General features: G+C 36.2%; 2 protein-coding genes across 3 annotated transcripts in view; one reads left to right on the forward strand and one right to left on the reverse strand.

Moving 5' to 3' along the window:
- trappc9 (trafficking protein particle complex subunit 9) overlaps nt 1-2,826 on the reverse strand; it is a 278,660-nt gene extending 275,834 nt beyond the window's left edge. For both annotated transcript variants that reach the window (XM_073812647.1, XM_073812646.1), the window contains exons 1-3: nt 2,810-2,826; nt 2,203-2,327; nt 821-1,419 (exon numbers count right to left, since the gene is read on the reverse strand). In XM_073812647.1, the coding sequence (XP_073668748.1) occupies nt 821-1,404 (584 nt within the window). In that variant the 5' untranslated portion in view covers nt 1,405-1,419; nt 2,203-2,327; nt 2,810-2,826. The remainder of the gene's footprint in view (nt 1-820; nt 1,420-2,202; nt 2,328-2,809) is intronic.
- A 47-nt stretch (nt 2,827-2,873) lies between these two features.
- On the forward strand, nt 2,874-8,596 carry rragcb (Ras-related GTP binding Cb). The gene is made up of 7 exons (XM_065285548.2): nt 2,874-3,274; nt 3,873-4,076; nt 4,319-4,518; nt 4,855-4,969; nt 5,826-5,968; nt 6,409-6,557; nt 6,804-8,596. The coding sequence occupies exons 1-7, from the start codon at nt 3,089-3,091 to the stop codon at nt 6,983-6,985; spliced, it is 1,179 nt and encodes a 392-aa protein (XP_065141620.1). The 5' UTR covers nt 2,874-3,088; the 3' UTR covers nt 6,986-8,596.
- The last annotated feature ends 12,367 nt before the right edge of the window (nt 8,597-20,963 follow it).

Genomic DNA, 20,963 nt, shown 5'->3' on the forward strand with positions numbered 1-20,963 from the left:
TGATCAAGCCAGAGGTTCAGATCTTAGGCCAAAAACATCAAAAATAAGACAGATGTGCTATCAAGCTACAGCGTTAACACTCTTTTGAAAGGTCGACCCACAAATGACTGACTTAGTGTTGTCAACAACACATCATACAGTACTGTGACAAAAGAAAATATTTCAATATCAAAAAAATGACACACTTCATCTTTACACTGTTGGCCAAGTATGCACAGATTACACACAACTGGTAAAACTGTCACATTATTGTTAAAAGTCACATCACTGAACCCCTGTCTTGTTCTGCTGTTGCACATTGACTTTAATCCCAAACAGGACAGATGAGTTTGACCTTTCTACTATAAAGTGAGACGCAAGACAATCGAGGTCCAACCACTGTGTGTCTGAAGGAGAGAGGAAGAGGCTGATCGAGGAAAAGTGACAAAGCAGTAGAGATTTACCTGCTCACCTTTTTACACCCAATAATAAACTCATAGGACAGTGAGAAAGAAAGAAGAAAGACAAATAAAGCAAAGCAAAACAAGAAAAGGGAGGAAAAACAACAATGATAAAACAAAAAGAAAGATGCAACACTGATTGTGTAATGTGATTCTTGTAACAAATAAGTTTTCTATTGAACAAATAACATTTGATATTAATATTTAGTATACACTTTATCTTACTGTGTCCCTGTTACAGTGTAATTATATATTTAGGTATTTCCTAATAATGATAAACAACACATACTCACTATGGAGTTGGGGTTAAGGTTAGGGTAAAAACCCACAAGAACCCAATATTCACCAAGTTGGTTAAACCTACTTAAACCCGAACTCACCTGCTGTCCGTGTCTAACCCGACAAAGTCCTTCTTCTCGAAAGGTACACACAGCAGTTGAAGCTTATCTCCAGACTTATCAGTGGCTCTGTCCAGCCTTTTTGACTCCAGGACAATAAATATGGACTCCACAAAGTCCTCCACCCTTTTCTCCACATCAGGGCAGTTGTCGTAACTGGGGTAGAACGCAACATCCGTCCGCTGTTGTTCTGCCATCTCGCCCTGTAGCCCGAAGACCAGCAGCCGTGAGTCATACAGAGTTGAACCGAACACCTCCTTCTGCCCGTGGAAACGATCCGAGACCTGTGGCCACTCTTTGGCCGTGTTGCAGCTGGTCACGGCGATGAGACCCACGACTTTCCGCTGCGTCTGGAAGTCGCCCCACTCGTTGTTTTCTTGAGGGTAATGATGCCTGTAGCGGATGAAGAGGACACGCTGAGAGTCTCGTATGCTGACCTGGCTCACGCTAGAGATGCGCTTGTAGATGCGGAAGAACTGATCCTCTGGTACGATGCCCACGGGCTGAACCACCACCAGGACTGTCTGATGGTCCTCAGCACACTGCATGTAGTCTGGGACACTCATATCTGCAAACAGAAACTATAAAGGAAGGACACAATGTTGTTTATTTTGTGTTTAAATAATGCATTTTGTGTATTACGCTAAGATCAACTTATCAACACTGGACCAATATTGTGTTTTGACCAATATATTCGTACCAACGATTAAAAATAAACCATATAGACTTAACATTAACATTAATATTATACTTATCTACACTAAAAAATAAAAGTGAAACATTGATATTTTTAAGTGTACCATAGTATCCAAACACTGTACTTTATGGGATGACTAAACATTGGCCACCCTACTCTTTAAATCATTTAATGTATTAAATGATGTATTATTAAATACATTTTTACACTGACAATGAGCTGAAACTCTGTATAACACACTTATAACACACTTAGAAGATATGCATTGCAAAGACACCACAAATAAAACATTAATAATTTGTATTAATCAAAACAATAACAACGCACCATTCTCATTTAACAGCATGGGTTAGTTATTATTATTTGTCAACAATACCACAGACAGCTAACCAAGAAGACCTCCATTCCCATATTAAATCACTCTTAATTTTCAAAGTAATACATGTTTTGTGCTTTTGAATAGATTGTATTAACATCTATATTGATTTTGATACATTTCAGAATGATGCCTGTTTAAAAACAGAAGCAGGTGTCAATGAGACGTCAAACAACATCCGAAAACGAAACTCGATAAACGTTTTAAACTGACACTATTACATTTCAATCATTATGATATTTTCATAAAACATTTAATTTGAATGAAACTGTGAAGGTTTATTTTACTTACATATTGTCATATACTGTACTAGCGCTTTTCCTGAAAACACAGCTGCTGCTGCTTCTTCTCCTGTGTGGTGAGCGGCGTGTGATTCATATGTGCTTGTTTACGAGCGCCACCTGCTGGAAGTCCTCCTATGGGTTAAAATGGGAATGACATTGGTTTTAATTGGTTTTAATTATAAAAACCTACTTTCCTAACATCCTACTGGAAAAATCCTGAAAAACTGTACATACTTGAATTTTATACTGGTTTAAAATGGTATTTGTGATATAAAGAGACCTTGATGCAAACTATTTGTACTTGTTTTTCCTCAGCAGCAGGGCTATTTCAGAGCACAGTTTAAATTAAATAGTGTGGGGAAGTAACCCTACAATAATATTTTTTTCAATGCTCTATTATTTTTTGAAACCATGTTAAAACCAATGGATCTTAACCTTTTTGCCTTTTTTCAATATTTGAAGGTCCAGCCACTCATTTATAATAAAAATAAAAATAGTCTTATCTAGTATTAAGTATATTTTTTTGTTTTGGCACATATTAATGCTTAATGTAAATAATACTAAATAATCTTGGGACTCTTGGTTAATAAACACTCTTCTAAACTGTAACTTACTAATCTAAATCCTCCCATAGGCCGCTCATCCGACAGGCCTCTCTCACACCGTGAGCATTTCCGCTCGCCTGCAGCCATCCTCCTGTGCGCCTGTCATATGATCAGCTTCCCGTTTGTATTTGTTGATGCGAGCTAACCGCTTCTCATTATGAAACCACTTTACCTGTATCCAAACTAAACCTTTATTTCATACCGTCCACAAATACATCACCTAAACGCAACCACCAGAATCTAGAGAGAGAGTTGGGAGAAGTTTGAAGCTTTATAAAGCGCGCTACAATGTCGATCGAGTACGAGGAACAGCTAGCCGGAAGCCTGGTGGACTCTTTCCCTAAAGATTTCGGCTACGGCGTGGAAAACATGGATATGATGCAGGAAAACTTGGAAAACTCTCCTTCTGCCGATAACAAACCCAGAATTCTGTTGATGGGACTGAGACGGAGCGGGAAATCCTCCATCCAGAAGGTCAGATGTGACTTTACTAGAGTACTGCACTATGTAACAATAATATGCAATCGTGTGTTATCTTTGATGTGCATTACAGTACTGTACAACAGAAACAATCACAGACAACATAATGGTTTTAATGGTTATAATGGGAAGTGTATTGATTTTAATGGAAACTATGGATGTTATCTGGTGAATAAGCACCAATAGATCACAACTGGACCCAAGACTTACTACATACTTGAATATTGTAATGGTTTTAATGGGAAACAGCTGAACAAAAACATTGTAGACATTTTTCATGTTTAATATTTGGATATTGATTACATTATTATCCTTTGCACTATTACAGTACTGTTTGATAACAACTTGTAGTCTGCTGTATTGTGTTTTTATGATTTATGCTTTGTATATGTATATAATGTGTGCTGTGTGTGTTGTACTACATGTCTGTGTCTAGTGACGCAGTCAGACACTCATTTCATTTGACACTACGTTCAAAGTTGTGTGTCATACACAGATTATCAGTGTGTATTATGAGTTTCAAAGTGTTTTTTCCAATGAAATAAACTCCATCTTGTGTTGTGCTTACATGTGCTGACGTTTTCATTGTCAGGTGGTCTTTCATAAGATGTCCCCCAATGAGACGCTCTTCCTGGAGAGCACCAACAAGATCCACAAGGACGACATCTCTGCCAGTTCTTTTGTGAACTTTCACATATGGGACTTTCCAGGACAAGTGGACTTTTTTGACCCGACGTTCGATTACGAGATGATTTTCCGGGGCACGGGCGCCTTGATCTTCGTCATTGATGCACAAGTGAGCTAAAGTTTTGTATTTTTGGAAATTTGTCTGCATTTTATGAAAGTAACTCTCCCATCTTTAACCAAAATCTAGATTGCTGATTGTGAGATTGTTTGTTCTTTGCCATCTAAGTCAATCTCTTTAATTGTATCTGCCTAGAGAAACGCTTTCATTTTCATTTGGCCCTGTGCCTGACATAAACCTCACTTTATCTTGATGTTGCCTCTCCCTTTCTCTCTGTGTGTGTCTCTTTGCAGGATGATTACGTAGAAGCATTAGGACGGCTACATTTGACTGTGTCACGGGCATTTAGGGTGAACCCAGAGATTAATTTCGAGGTGTTTATACACAAAGTGGATGGTTTATCTGACGATCATAAAATTGAGACGCAGAGAGACATTCATCAGAGAGCTAATGATGATCTGATCGATGCCAGTCTGGAAAAGCTTCACCTGAGGTTTGTCATCTTGATCTCATCTGTTTCTTAAGAGCTAGAAAGGGTTGATTTGGGGTATTTGGTAGGATTATGCTGTGTAATAGTAATTCTCCCACAAGTTATGTGTTTAGAAATGTGTAAACAAGATCTTTTGTGATCTTGATGATATCACATTTTCCTATTACAGATTGAGACAGAGTGGCCCAAATTACTTTCTTAAAAGTTTTTTAGGGATAAAATACTGCCCTACATTTTCTTTCCTTATTGTGATTTATCTGTTACTCATTTCCAGTCATATTTTGATCAAATGTGTGTTATGTATATGTGATGTAAATATAAAATTTTGTTTGGTTTTAGTTTCTATCTCACCAGCATCTATGATCACTCCATCTTTGAGGCCTTCAGTAAGGTGGTCCAGAAACTTATTCCTCAGCTGCCCACACTGGAAAACCTCCTCAACATATTTATTTCTGTGCGTATACAGCGACTTTCTTTGTCTTAATTTAGATTACAGCCAAACGTTTTTAAACTTTACTCCAGATTACTTAAAGGGACACTCCACTTTTTTTAAATATAGAGTTAAACATTAGATTTGTACCTTTTTGGAATCCATTCAGCCGATCTCTGGGTCTGGTGCTACCACTTTTAGCATAGCTTAGCACAATCCATTGAATCTGATTAGACCATTAGCATCGCGCTAAAAAATAACCAAAGAGTTTCAATATTTTTCCTATTTAAAACTTGACTCTTCTGGAGTTACATCGTGTACTAAGACAGATAGAAAATTAAAAGTTGCTATTTTCTAGGCAGATATGGTTAGGAACTATACTCTCATTCTGGCGTAATAATCAAGGACTTTGCTGCTGTAACATGGCTGCAGGAGGTGCAATAATATTACGCAGCAGCCGGAAATAGTCCCCTTAGTAACTTTCAATGGCAGGGGACGATTTTCGTTCAGTGCTTAATATCACTATGTCTGCTGCAGCCATGTTACGGCAGCAAAGTCCTTTTTTTAGCGTGATGCTAATGGTCTAATCAGATTCAATGGATTGTGCTAAGCTATGCTAAAAGTGGTACCGTCAGACCCAGAGATCAGCTGAATGGAATTCAAAAAGGTAAAAATCAAATGATTAACTGGAAAATGAGCATATTTTCAAGTGGAGTGTCCCTTTAAATAGCCTAAATGAATTTCTAGAAATGTCCAGATCTAGTTTTGCTGTATCTATATAGACTCTAGAATAGATGCTATTATTAATGTTTCTAGAAGCAGTGTCATTCATTCATATTTCCTAATTAATATAATTTAATCTTACATTTCTGCCTCTCAGAATTCTGGTATTGAGAAAGCGTTTCTATTTGACGTGGTCAGCAAAATCTACATCGCCACGGACAGTTCGCCGGTGGACATGCAGTCATATGAGCTCTGCTGTGACATGATCGATGTCGTCATTGATGTCTCGTGTATTTACGGGTAAGAAACTGTGACCTTTGAAAGCAGAAACAAATGATTTTGTCAATACTGAAGACCTTTAGCTTTATTTGTTTGCACCACTGGAATGCACCATGAATATAATATGTATGCAATAATTGACGGGCCGTTGAATAAAAGAAAATAATGCACACCCGAGGTGGTTTGCGGCACGACGAATAATTCAAAGGGCCGAAGTCAATTGTTCCGCTTATACCACGGTTACCAAAAACATTGCTCTGGTGCCTATTTTTAAAAAATATTTCAAAAAATAGTCACCCATGGAACATTTCTCAGCCAATCAGAATACAGCATTCAACATCCCCGTTGTATAAACTATAATAAATGATCTGTTATGCTTGCAATGTGCAATATTTGATGAATTTATCAGGTTGTCTGTCCTCATGAAGGTTAAATTAAATCTGTTTTTGGGATGTTTACAGACTGAAGGACGACGGCAACGGTAACGCTTACGATAAAGAGTCTCTGGCCATTATAAAACTGAATAACACCACAGTCCTTTACCTTAAAGAGGTAACCAAGTTTCTGGCTATGGTCTGCATCCTGAGAGAGGAGAGCTTTGAGAGGAAAGGTGAGTATGAAGAATATCGGCATGTTTCATTTATTGAAAAGGTTTTTGAGAATATAAAGTTTTTAGACGGCAGGTGTAGAATATGTGTACAAGCAACCCGATTCCCGACAAAGTCCTTTTGGGAAGTTGTGTACTTTACATACAGTACCTCTTAGAAACCGAAATGCCTTTTTGTCACCCATGAATTTTTGTCTAGTAAGCAGAAGTACTTCCTACGTAACCATCGATTGTGACTCTATTCCGCAGGTTTGATAGACTACAACTTCCACTGCTTCAGAAAGGCCATTCACGAAGTATTTGAGGTGAGCAGCGCCACCCAGAGGACAGTAGCAGCGGTGGAGTCCAGCCCTCCCAGCAGCAGCGGCGGCAACATTCTGACCCGGCTCAAATCAGCAGCGATGAACGGTACACCCAGGAGCCTGGTTTAACCTGAGACACATGGACCACTAAGAGCACAGCGCCTTTACACTAGTGCACTAAACATGCACTAACGTACACATGAGATTACTGGAGCGTTTCTCTGGTTACACCTGCTGTTTCAGGTACAAAGAGACGATACCAGAAGACTCAAGGATCAGAGATCTACATTGCTGCTGTTTTATTATATTATGATCTGTGTGTGTGCGCGTGTGTATGTACTGTATGTGTGTGTGCAAAGCACCGTATCACCTAATGTAGTAGGGGCAAATGGAAAATCTGTGCAATGTAGCCAAGATATTGAAACACAATTAAATGAGTTCCTTAAAATTGTGCTTAAGTTTTAGACTGAGCCGATCTAGACTGCAGTGCTATAACATTGTCTGGATTGACTTCAGTACGTCCACGGGTCCTAAACGGACTACGGCTGTGTCATAAAGCACCTATAATACCCAGAAGTGCAGTTTAGTAGTCTGCTATGTTTAGGGAAACAGCCCACTTTACAGGTGAATCTCACACAGACACGTGTAGCTTATGATTTTCTCCGATTTAATTTAATACACCAAGAAAATGGAGGTTATTTAAGTTTTGCATTATGACATTATTTTCTATTGAGTATATTTGTTTCTTAACAATGTTGTCTTACTTTTGCATTATATTTTCATTGGTATAACATTTTTCTCTTACATTGGTATAAATGAATACAGCTTTTTTTCCACATTACAGTTATGAGAATGTGGGAGACACATTTTGGCGGAAATAATATCACAATGCAAAAATTACAATAAATGCAGGAATTATTTACTTTAGGGTAAAATATGTCCTGTACATGTTTAGGTTTAAATTCATGATAGTTTCATTAGGTATACTAGTTATCTTTTGAGGTAGTAAAACAGAAATCTTTTACAGAAAAATTAGCCGAAATCCTCAACCACTTTCTTTAGGAGGACATTTGTTCATGTTGACCTGTTAATCCAGTTGCTGACACTATTACTTAGTATTTTTTAAGAGGATATAAAGGGAGAAAAGGCTCAAATTACATTTTAAGATTCTTGTGGATGTCTGGCTGTCTCTGCGAACTGCCTTACAGATAAATGAATCACATACAGAGGTTTTTACTTCAGTTATGGAACGTATGGTTATTTTCTTGCCTAAAATCTTCTTAATTTAATATGAAATAATCAGGGAACATATATGAGCCCAATAGTTTGCCATTAAATGGTAATTACAGTGTTCTGGTGTAATGAGATACATGGGGAACATGCATGGGGAAAGACGCTGAAGTTTGTTGAATGCAATATAAAGGTATTATGTGAATAATTCGTATTTCTCCTTTTATGTGCTTTATTCTTCTATTCACAGTTTTAAAAAAATCCCAGATTTTGTATGAATATATAATGATGGCTGTGCGTACGACCAACTTATCACTGCATTGTATGATTGTGAAAGCTTTGGTTTTGTGTGTGTGTGTCCTTTCTTTTTTCTAATAAAGTGTGAAAAATAAGATATTAATTTTTGTGGTCGAATTATATAGATTATTACCTGTAAGATACCAAGAAACTGTTTACTTATGGTATATTTTGTCTCAGAACACGCTGATAAATTAAAGCTATATTCATTCATCCCTTTGCTTGGGTTTTTCTGTGAAGATGCTCAGTATTACCTCTTAACGTCGCTGTTTGACAGTTATTTTCCGTATAAGTTGTCTGAATCGGTGTGTTGAACTTAATTAGCACAAAATCCCTGCAACACAGTGGTGTGTTAAATGCCATGAACTAATCGTATTTCGTACGTGCCAGCTCGTATGATTTCATATGATTTAGCCACTTGGTTAAATCGTTTGAATTATTACGAATTCGCCGTGAGATAGGGTTGCATTATCCCTTCTGACATCACAAGGGGAGCCAAATTTTAACGACTTATTTTTTCACGTTTGCAGAGAATTGTTTACCAAAACTAAGTTACTGGGTTGATCTTTTTCACATTTTCTAGGTTGATAGAAGCACTGAGAACCCATTTATAGCACGTAAACATGGAAAAATCTTATTTTCATGATATGTCCTCTTTTAAAGGGAAAGTTCACCCAAAAATGTGAATTCTGTCATCATTACTCATCCTCATGTTGTTATAAACCTCTTTAATTTTTTTTTTTGATGAACACAAAAGAAGATATTTGATAAATGACGGTAAGCTGATGGTAACCATAGTAGGAAAATAATATTATGTAAGTATTGTGTGATAAATTATGAAGAAGATATTTCAATAAATGATGGTAAGCACACAGTTGATGGTACCCATTGAATTCCATTGTATTTGTTTTCCTACTATGGAAGTCAATGGTTATCATCAGATGTGTGCTTACCATCATTTATCAAAATATATTTTTTGTGTTCATCAGAAACAGAAATGTATATTTCATTCAGCTTTCTGGGATACCCCCTGTTAAAACCAGACAACTAACTTGTATAAAGCTGTTTTTCAGAAGGGAATGTTCATCCCTATACTAAAGTTATCATCATTGTGATATGTCTTTGAATAATCTCTTATTATCATCACACAGGTCCATGTACTCATCTTCACTGAAGCCTTTGCAGAGAAATGAAACAGTGACTGCATGTTTGATCTACAGTCGCTACCTAGTGGTGATAAAAATGGATTGCATTAACAGAAAGTCTGACTTCAACATGTTTTTGGTGGTATGGTACAGTGCTTTATATAGATTAATGGTATATGGTACAGTCTTCTTTATCTTAAAGGTAAATATAACAGTGAATGAAGATAATTCTTAAACTGTGTTTAGATGTAGTTCAATAAAGTTCAGAGTATCAGTGAAGCAACTTTGAGAGATTTCTACATAAAATCGATAATGTGAAAAATATAATTTTGATATCTTTAATAAGTTAATATTTTTTAATAAGGTCTATCTCTGTTTACAGTTGTATTATGCTACATTTAACCTCTATAGGCTTCATTGTTTCTTACCAAAGATAAGAGATTGTTGCATAAAATTGGTTTGGGGCAGAATATATATTTTTTATAATATAATATTAAATATATTTATTTAGAATATTTTCCTCTTATGTCATACAGTATTTTGTCCATGACCCTTTAGTCTCTGTGGTGGTTGTTCATCAGTCAACATGTCAAAGGTCCTTTAATGTGTTTGGGAATTAATATTAAGTAGTGTTTGGTGAATTTAACCCTGCATTAAACCCAGCAATATGTAACTCTGCCGATGCTTTAACTGCTGTAAGGGATGAAGGATTATTATCTAACTTTGTAATTTTCTGTTTTTACCATAGGGATTTTACTGACTGCCATATGACTCTTACTGACATACGACTGTTGTTGAGCAATGAAAAACCTTTTTGTTTGTATCATGCATTAAAATGACATTTGATGCTTGATTTAAATAAATTCTCCATACAAACTGAGCATGTCTGAGTTTTACTCGATCGACTAATACTTTTATTCTTTTAACTGGTAATTACTGGTAATTACCATAGTGCCATCTAGTGGTTTTAAATAAATAACACAATAGGTCTAAATATATTAATACAAAATAGCATCTATACATACAGTAAAATACATTTTAAAAAGTAGCAATAAGCATTAAGACATATTAAAGAGTTTTGATAGGATATTCATATATATCTACAATAAAAAGTCAAAAAGTTGTAAATAGTTTTAATAAAACAACACAAGGGACATAAAAAAAAAATAAAAACTTGAGCCGTTATTACAGAGCAGTTACATGAGTCATTAATCTCCATGACAACCATAGAACGCGTCGTTGTCATGGAACCATTATGACATCACAATCGGTGCAAACACTCAGCCAGATGAGACCGGTATCACTTGACTGATCTGAACGCTTGCCTTTGGTTGACTCCGAACGCTACAGATTAACAAGTGAATTTGCAGACTTTACAAAAGTTCGCAACTTTAAACTGCTTGACGCACTGTGTAAGGACAGACAGTTTACTTAGATTTTAACCCTCTGTGAACCGAGTCTAAGCACAGTTAAGTCTTTCAGTTATTCTTCAACATCATGTTTCGTTCTTTAACATCATTGTCCGACAAGGACATGGAAAGAACAGATGTTGAAAACATGGATTTTATTCTGCCGAACGCTGTGCCCAACTTTGACTATGTCCTTGATATCGGACTTCCGTCACAAGTCGGGCGCGCTGCCGGTTGTTTTAATCCATGTGGAGGAGAGGAGGAGGAGGATGATGTGGATGTTTATCCAACACATACTGAGGCGAAACGCCAAAGAGGTAAGATGCAAGTTAAAGCAAAAAAGTCTGATTTTCATGCTGATAAGTTTACATACAGTTATTGTGTTGTTAATGCACGTGTACATGTAGACACACCAGGTGGTGCTCGTGAACTTGACCCGCCGTTTTTCTTGACGGGCAGAATACGCAGACAAATTTTGACTCATTTACAAAAAGCGACCAAAATTAAAAAAACATCCCCGAAATTTAAGATAAGAATTACGCCGTATGAGGCCTTGTTATTTAATATCTCTCACGAAAATTAACCATGGTTTTAATGTGGTAACAGTGTAGTAATGTTTATTGGTGTATTGATTACTATTAGCAAAACCATGGTTATTTTGTGGGAACAGTACCGTTAACCATATGTTTTGTTGGATGTAAATGTAGTAAAACTGTGTTTAATTTTCATAAGGGATATATAATACATAGTTAGCAGTGCATACGACTGTTGTTATGTAGACTGCAAATGTGATGTTCATTTACGGAAGCCGAGATTGTGTACTATTTTTATTTTGCTTGCTTGTTTTCTCATGATCACGACTTAATTTCTCTTTATCTCAAGTTAACAAAAGTTGTATTTTTTGTGATGTGATTAAAGCTTATGTGTACTTGATTTATGTACGTGAACGTGTTGTATTGTTTGTAGAAAGGTTATATTTTGCAAAATTAGCATTGGATGAAGAAATTAGGTTTTACTTGGATCAGGGATTAGTTTAAAATGAAAAGTTGAATTTAGGGACCGTCTCTAAAGTTACTCCTTAATATACACGTTTCTACTTTTTACAGCATTTAAATGGAAAGACTTTTAGTCAACAAACAGTCACAAACCCAGCTGTGTTCATATGGTTGTCAGCTATAATTTACACTTTCCTTTTTTATATATTTATTAATATAAACTGTTAAATACTATTGAAGATAGAAACGTGTACATTATTACTTTAGAGATGGTCCCTAAATTCACGCACATTATTGGGTGGTTTCCGGGGCAGAGATTAGCTTAAACCAGGACGAGGCCTTAATTTATTTAGGAAATATAACTAGTTTTAACAAACATGCCTTACTAAAACATTACTTGTGTGCATTTTGAGGCAAAACAAATGGCCCTGATGTATTTTAAGATGTGTCAGTGAAAGTGTTTTTAGTTTGGACAGCTCACATTTATTTAATCTCAGACTAGTCTAATCCCTGTCCGGGAAACCGCCCCCAATCGTAATTTATTTATTAGTCTATCTGCAATGATTAGATACACGTATGCATTAGCAGTTCACTTTAAAATACACTAAATATTATGGACAGGAAATTACATTATGACATTTGGATTGTCAGGAAACAACTTTTTGTTATCTCGAGATCACCAGAAAATTAAGTCATGATCACGAGTAGGGATGTTCACATTGACCGTTTAACCGTTGACGCGGTCCGTCTCGCGCACATCCGGACAGACGTTCGCTGATGGCCTCTGACCCTGACCATGAACATATCTCTTTTTGCAAAAACGGAGAAAGATGATGCAAAAGCAAAACTTTTGAAAAGCGTCCTGCTTTAGAAATGACCACTGTGGTAGATGAAAAAGAGAAAATCTTTGGATATTTATCATCTGGACTGATCGCGTGCTTTTTGATAAGGTAATGTTGCGTGATATGTTTGATAATGTATGAATCCTGGTTCTGATGTTGATCTGTCGCTGCTGTTTGCACGTTCAGATGACATGTTTTGTTTTAACTAGGTCACAGACAACCATCAACTGTATTTTTACTCAATGACAACTTAATATTAAAATCTTATAGGTTAACGGTTTATGTTCGGTTCATAAGCTGCGGTTGTCGGTTGGGAAAATTAACTGATATGAACATCCCTAATCACGAGAAAACAAGCAAGCAAAAATAATAATAGTGCATGGTCTCTCTCGGCTTCCATACAATTTAGACAAAAAGAAAAATTATAATTTTAAATGAAGGCATTAATTTATTGAATTGTAATTGCAGTGTTTGGAGGAGAGATGGATTCATTCCTACCGAATGCTGTGTTGACCTATGACTTTGACCCTGACTTTGGACTTTCGTCAGAGGTCGGATGCGCTGCCGGTGGTTTGAATCCAAATGGAGGAGTAGAGGAGAAAATCCCAACAAGTAAGATGAAAATGAAAGCAAATGTGGCTTTAATCCTGATAAGTTTACATACATTATTCTTAATGCACGTCCACAGATAGACACTAGGTGGTGCTTGTGTACTTTTTACCTCATTTTACATTTCCTTTGACACATGACATCACTTCTCACTTAAGCATTTCCCAATACAGAAAGCCAAATTTTGACATACAGTTGACATATTTTATACAGTTGAATAAACAATACATTGACATTAAGTGATAAGTTTTAGACACATATTGATCACTTCAGTTAAAGCATTAATTTCATAACATTATTTATTGAATTGCAGTGTTGGGATGGAGATGTGATGATGGAGGAATGGATTTTGTCCTTCCTAGTGCGGTCCTTGACATTGTCCCGAACAACGGACATTTGTTGGACAGACACGCCGGTAGTTCACATCCACGAGGAGGAGTAAAGGAGTTTACTCCTGCATTTGAGGGGGCGAACAGCCCCAAAGGTCAGATGGAAATTTTGTGTTCTTGACAATCTTTAAATCTGTGCCATGTTTGTTTCTCAAAAGTTTTGTTGGCCCTTGTAGATACTGATATCTTATTACATTAAAGTCAGTAAAATAAAGCATCTTACAATAAGAAATTAGCTTTAGACCGTTTTTCTAGTGTGTTTTAAACTCTTTTTTTTAACAGCATTAATTAATCAAATAATCATTGTTGTATTTTCAGGAATTTATTATAAAGAATTAGATACTCAATTACATATACATATTTGATAAAATAGTATCTGGGTGGCCAGTTTGTTAAATGTGTTTATTAAGTTTTATCACTGACCACGGTTCTTTGTCATTCACTTTTTTCATAATGAATTTTCTAATAATTTATCTTTTGTTTTTGTTTTGTTTGTTTTTTTTGGTGTAGAAAAATGCGAGAATAAAATCTTGAAGTCAATAAAGAAGGCATGGAAGAATGTAAAGCGCCCATTCCTTCATAATGATAAAGTGAAAACACTGATTCCTTCAGAGGTTTGTTACATCATTACATTTACTACAACTATCTGTCCATTTATAGACATGTTTCCATCCAGGTTTTGTTATCGACCAAGTGAATATGCGTAAAAAAAGGCTTTTTTATTCAAATGGCGCTGAAATGGTGTCTGTGGTGATGTCATGAATGAGGAAAGCGAATTGTCACATAAGTTTTTGTGTATTGCAAAGAAATCTGACCTTGAGCAAATTATTTACCTAATTTCTCTAATTCTCTTATAATTAAAGCTTAGCCAGGTCGAGTCTGATGTTTGTGGTCTCTGTAATTTAAAATAAATGTGCTTTCACCAAAGGGATCTGATTATGAAAAGAAAAAATTGAATATTTAAACATTAATAAACATGAATCATTTTATGGATAAGTGATTGAGATTTAAGCACTTCATGAAGTAAGAGCGGCTTAAGTTTAAGTTCAGTGCAGCTTGCGTACCCTGCGTATAGGGAGGATCGACTCTGGTGGGGCAAATCAAAACAGAAAGTTTCAGGGTGCAATAAGAGCGCCCATTGTTTGCTGTTATGCCCTTCAGAGGTTGCGCGTGATGAAGATCTATCATGTGACATCACATTTATTTGCGTTAAAGTTATTTTTTTGACAAAGTGTTTTGTGACATTTGAGGTATTGACATTTTTCGCAAAAAAGCCTTGGATGGAAACATGGGTTGTAAACATCGCTGGAAACATTTATCTGTCTGTCTGTCTGTCTGACCCACCTCTGGTCTTCTCCACAGCTTAATGCTGATTCAGCTAATCCTACTCTAAACGCTGATGCTGGTCTGGCCAGCTCTGAATTGGATACTAAAATCAAACCGGACAAACGAAAGGCATTCTTTGGCTGTCTCTGGAGGGGCAAGGTGGAGTCAGTGCCGACTCCACAGCTTACAGCGGATCCAGCTATCCCTGATGTTAGGGAAGTTGTTGATCTTGCATCACAGTCAAAGGCCGACGTTCGTCCGAAGAAACAGAAACAAAAACAAAAGGCTTCAAAGAGCCGCAAATCTAACCTCCAGGGGACAAAAGTGACTGTTGTGCCAACTCAACAGCCCAAGGCCATTTCAGATATTCCTGTTGGCATGGATGTTCCTGATCTGGCCTGCCCCCAATCAAAAACAAAGATTCGTCCGGATAAACGCAAGACATTGAAGCAACGCTTGCTTGGATGCTTCCGGAGGGGCAAAGTGGAGTCAATGCCGACTTCACAGATTGAAGCCGATCCAGCTATCCCTGATGCCAGGGAAGTTAGAGATATGGTGGATTCTCAATCAAAGATTGTTGGCCTAAAAAAACAAAAACAAAAGGCTTCAAAGAGCCGCTTATTTCACAACCCTTGGAGAAAAAAAGGGAAGAGTAAAGTGAAAAAAGATGCCGATCCAGCTATTCCTGATGCCATGGATGGTGCTGATCTGGCCAGTTTTGGTGGCACCGCTGCAGCTAATGCCAGGCTACAGAAGATAGGTGCCATTCCAAAGAATATCGGGTTAAAAGGTGGCGGAAATCCCGACCCAAATAAAGCAAAAAATCCTGGGTCAAAAGATGCTGGAAATCCTGAGGCAGAAGATGGTAGAAATCACAGGCCAAAAACTTTTGGAAATCCCAGACATTTTAGGTTTTTTAATCCAAGTGTAGTAGAAATCCTGCCAAATCCTGACCCAAATACAGCTAAAAGTCCTGGACCAAAAGAAGAAGAAGGAAATCCTGGGGCAAAAGCTACTGAAAATCTCAGACATCCTGGGAAAGAAGATGATAGAGTTGTCAGGCCAAAAATTGTAAATGTTTTTGAACAAGCTTTTAAACCGCCAGGCGAGCCGAAACCAGCTAATCCCCCAGTGCCTAAAGGTGAGTGTACTGACTTCATTACTCCTAGGGTGGGTTGCACCAATATGTGAAATGGTTTCTTCTGTACCTGGAAATTTCAGTTTTTTTCAATTTACACTTTCATCTGTGAGTATATGAGTGTTAACATGTACTGTAACCTTATCATTTTTCTGTGTGTTTTCAGAGACTTTATATTCTAAATATTACTTCTTAAATGAAGTGATTGGGAAAGGTGGCTTTGGCAAAGTGTACAAAGGGATCCGTAAATCGGATGGCACTCCGGTAATGCACTTGTATTTATATCGAACACAATGCTTGCTGAAATTTGTATGTCCACTTGATCTAAACGATGTTTTAAAGTTTGTAGATTCTCAAACTTTAAAGTTATGTGTGCAGTGTCAGGTGAGCCGCTTCAGTCAGCTCAGGAGAAATTTACTAAGTGTTGCTTTTTCTCTTTACAGGTTGCCATCAAGCAAATATTCAAACGAGACAATGAAAGAACTCTTTATTTTGTAAGTTGTCATAAATTTTGATGAAGTGAACTAGGCATAAAATAGACAGTGTAGCGATTAAAGGTGCTCTAAGCGAATTGACACGTTTTAGACAAAACATTTTTTATAACATACAGCAAACATCTCCTCACTATCTGCTTGCTGCCTGTCCGCTGATCAAACTGTAAAAAAACGCGATCTCTGTAGACAGCCCAGGCTTCACAAACGGCAATAACAACATAGTGGCCAAACCTACAAACATAAACCATAACAAAGTGTTTCAGCCAATAAACGACAAGAAGGATTTGGGGGTAGGGGTTGGACGTGTTCATGAAAGCACAGAAGGGAGGGGGAGGAGTTAGCTACGCTCCGTCTGTTTGAAAACAATTCAAACGTCAACAAAAACTAACTTCTCGCAGATTCGCTTAGAACGCCTTTAAGCACCAATACAAGATATTTGTTTTATCTAATTGTAATTTGTTGACTATTTTTTCTACAGCCCGGATACCCCAAACCCCTCATTACAGAAGTGGCGCTGATGCTTAAGTTAAGAGATGCGCCCTTATGCCCCAATGTCATAGAGTTGTATGACTGGTACGAGAGTAGTTACGAACACATGCTCGTGTTGGAGTACCCTCAGCACTGCGAATCCTTGTGGGATTTTGTTAATAGTGAAAAACAACTAAGTGAAAATACAGCAAGACATCTCATGCGTCAGGCAGTACTGGCAGTGAAACACTGTCTGGATAATGGAGTTTTTCATACAGACATCCATGCCAAGAACTTCTTGGTGGAGAAATTCACAATGAACCTGAAGTTAATTGACTTTGGGCTTGGACATTATCTTACGTATGAGCAATATTATTCCTACGACTTTAAGGGTGAGCTGAATATTTTTTTTATATAGCAGAGTATTGAAACCTGCTGTCAGTGCAGGGTCATCTTTTACAAAATGACTCAACATGATGTTTTGTGTACAGGAGCTACATGTTGCACCCCGCCTGAGATTACAACGAAATTGACATACTACGCCATGCCAGCAAACGTCTGGGCCTTAGGTGCTTTGCTGTACTTCATGGTGCTTGGAACTTTCCCCTTTCCTTTAAACGACTTTTATTCCGGGAATCTGAAGAAAAAGCAGAAGGGTTTATCAAAGGGTGAGTCATCATAACCTGAGGTACTGTCTGTCTGTGACCAGGGTCCCTTTAGATGATAGACAGATAGACTTTTTTGCAGTATTATTAAATGACAACAAAAGCGTCTCTTTATGCCATGATTATTATTGCCATTTGTTTGTCATGATGACTAACCAGCTCTCTCCTAAAACTTGTACAGAAATCTGTGATCTGATAAAATGGTGCATGGCCAAGAATCCAAGTGATCGTCTGACATTCAAGCAGATCTTGGATCATGACTGGTTTAAAACCTAGAGCTACTCTTTTACCAAATGAGGTAACAGACAGAGTAGGAAACTAAATTTTGCAGATTACATGCTTTTTATTTTGTGTAGTTAGTTGTATAGTAAGATTGTTTTAAATGTACATTTTCATCACTACAGGGCTCTAGACACACAAAGACGAAGCTTAATGACTGAAGGAGAGGGGAATGATGGGAGATGCTGTTTTCACGGATGAGGTAATGAATGAATGCTTTTTTAACTGTACGTTTGATCACATTATTTAATGCCGTCATAATGAATTAGCTGCAAGGCACAACAGCTATGTGTTAGATGTTGTTTAACTAACACTTCTGCATTTGTCCTCTTGTGTCTCCCTAGTTTCTACAATCGGAAACCGAGATAGCATGGACATTAAAAGGGGCACAATTAAAGAGAGACGAGCCATTATATAAAACAGGAATTTGCTGCATAATGTAAGTACACAACTGCATTTGTCTTTGAATATTTTATTACAAAAATCATACATATTGTGGCTTTAAGGTTCTAGATATACTATAAATATGATGACTAAAAATTAAATGTTGACATTTCCTTTCTTTCTCATCTTCAGGTTATATTTCAGCCTCAGACTTCATGACCACAGACCACTGGCTGAACATCTGATGCAGATCCTGTCTCGTCCTTGAACACATAAATATATATATATGTCTGTGTGTGTGTTTTAATTCTTTTATTTCTTAATGTTTTTATTTTTTAAAGTTGTATAATATAGTATCTAATATATAGTATGTCCTCTATAGAATCAGCTATGTCTGGCTCTCTCTTTAGGGTTTTTTTTCTCTTAGAGAGTCATTGGCTTAACTTAGATCTCTCTTCTATACATTATCACAATGCTTGATAGTTCAGTTTAATCTGTACTTTGCAACTTTTGTTGTCCCTTGATTTTTCTGTGTTTTTTTTTTTCTTTTTTTTAATTAATGTAAAGCTGCTTTGAAATAATTAAGCAATTGTGAAAAGTGCTACAGTATATAAATAAAATTGAATATGGAATACTTTTCTTTAACAGATGTTTTAATTAGCTTTATTTACTGTTTTATTTGATCAAACTGATTAACTTGGGTTACTTATGTACATGTTTTTCATATGCAATATCAAACCCTTGACCTTGGTATAAAATACTGCGAGTTAACTTAGTAAATCCAATCAGACACAATGTTAAACCTGATGTTGTTTTAAAACAAATAAATAAGTACACTTGACCTAAACCTTGAAATATACCCTTCATAACTCTGTGTTTTAGTTTAATTTGCATGATTTCTCTTAATCAACAAGATATTTTGATGAACTTATTTTAGCTAATTTAAATCTGTGGATTTTAACATTTCACCAGTCATGCATAATATTATACTGATACTCTGCAGCTATATCTGTTATCACTGTTGGCTATTATTTTTGATGTAAAGTTAAGAGCTCATTTAAAGTACATTACTTTAAAAAATACATGTAATATATATTTATGATAATATAATTGCAATTGGCCTTAAATTAATCTAGAAATAAACTTTAGCTAAAGCCACAGAAATTATTGAAGCGCTCGAAGCACCTGCTGGGGAAAACATAAAAGGAACAAGATCTCATTCCTAACATTTTACACTTTTTACACAATAATTGCAAGATTTTTCTAAAATGCAAGTTTTAGGAAAAATAAATGATTTAACTTAACTAAAAGCCATTAAGTCAAAGTGTATTCTGATTTTTAGGGCAAACAGATCATTATTAAGACTTTAACCCCCCTTTTAATTATGCACATGTTTGGCAATAAATCTGTCTATAAATACAAAATATATTTTCTTACAAAAAGATAAATTTCAATGAGCTTTACCATTCGAAATCATTCCCAAAACCTATTTTACATATCTAAATGTTAGCAGGTCCAAGTTATCTTAGCAGGTATGCTAGTTTAGCCCACCATCAAAACCGGTGTCACCACAAAGATATGAATACCAGTATTTTTGTGACCTTGTGGGGACATTTTGATGTCACCATGAGGAAACAAGCTTATATTCAAACAAAATTATGTTTCTTGAAAATGTGAAGTAGCAGAAAGTTTTCTGTGATGGTTGGGGTTAGGGAATGCATTAAAATGCATTACGTCTATGGATCAATGTCCCCACAAAACATGGAAACCAGAATGTGCGTGCGTGCGTGCGTGCGTGCGTGCGTGCGCGTGTGTGTGTGTGTGCGAGAGAGAGAGAGAGGGGGTTACAAATCATTTTAAATTGTTTCATCAACTTATTAAAATATCTTATTTTACTGCAACTATCTGTTTCTGCATCTTTATCATATTTATAGTGTGTGATTTATTAAATATCTTATATCCAACATCACATATTTTGATTTGCGACGTCTGGGCATTTATATCTTATATCAGAATATTATATTACTGTTAAGTGAATATTCATTCATTCCTACTATGAACATTAAGTGGCGCTGTCCACTTTGTTTGTAACACTAATACCCTATTCTAAACCTAAATCTTGACAAACTATATATTGTTGGAAAGCTCAAAGAGTATAATTTTCATATTACCATTTGGGGAAAATTATGACAAACCTCATTTTTTGTGATTTTAACTTGAAATTTGGATCACAACTACTTGAGGCATATTGCTTCATGTTTACATTATTTATTGTCTGAAATATTTACATTTTTATAATTTTATTTATAAATTAATATGTTATTGCATTATGTTATATATTAAAGTAAAGGTAAACTGCTATAAAAAAATGTGTATATTTAATATTTTACCTTCTAACTTATTTTTGAAAAACCCTAAATTGTCTTCTAAATTGTCC

This window comes from Paramisgurnus dabryanus, chromosome 19 (assembly GCF_030506205.2).
Source record: "Paramisgurnus dabryanus chromosome 19, PD_genome_1.1, whole genome shotgun sequence".
In the NCBI taxonomy this organism is placed as follows: Eukaryota; Metazoa; Chordata; class Actinopteri; order Cypriniformes; family Cobitidae; genus Paramisgurnus; species Paramisgurnus dabryanus.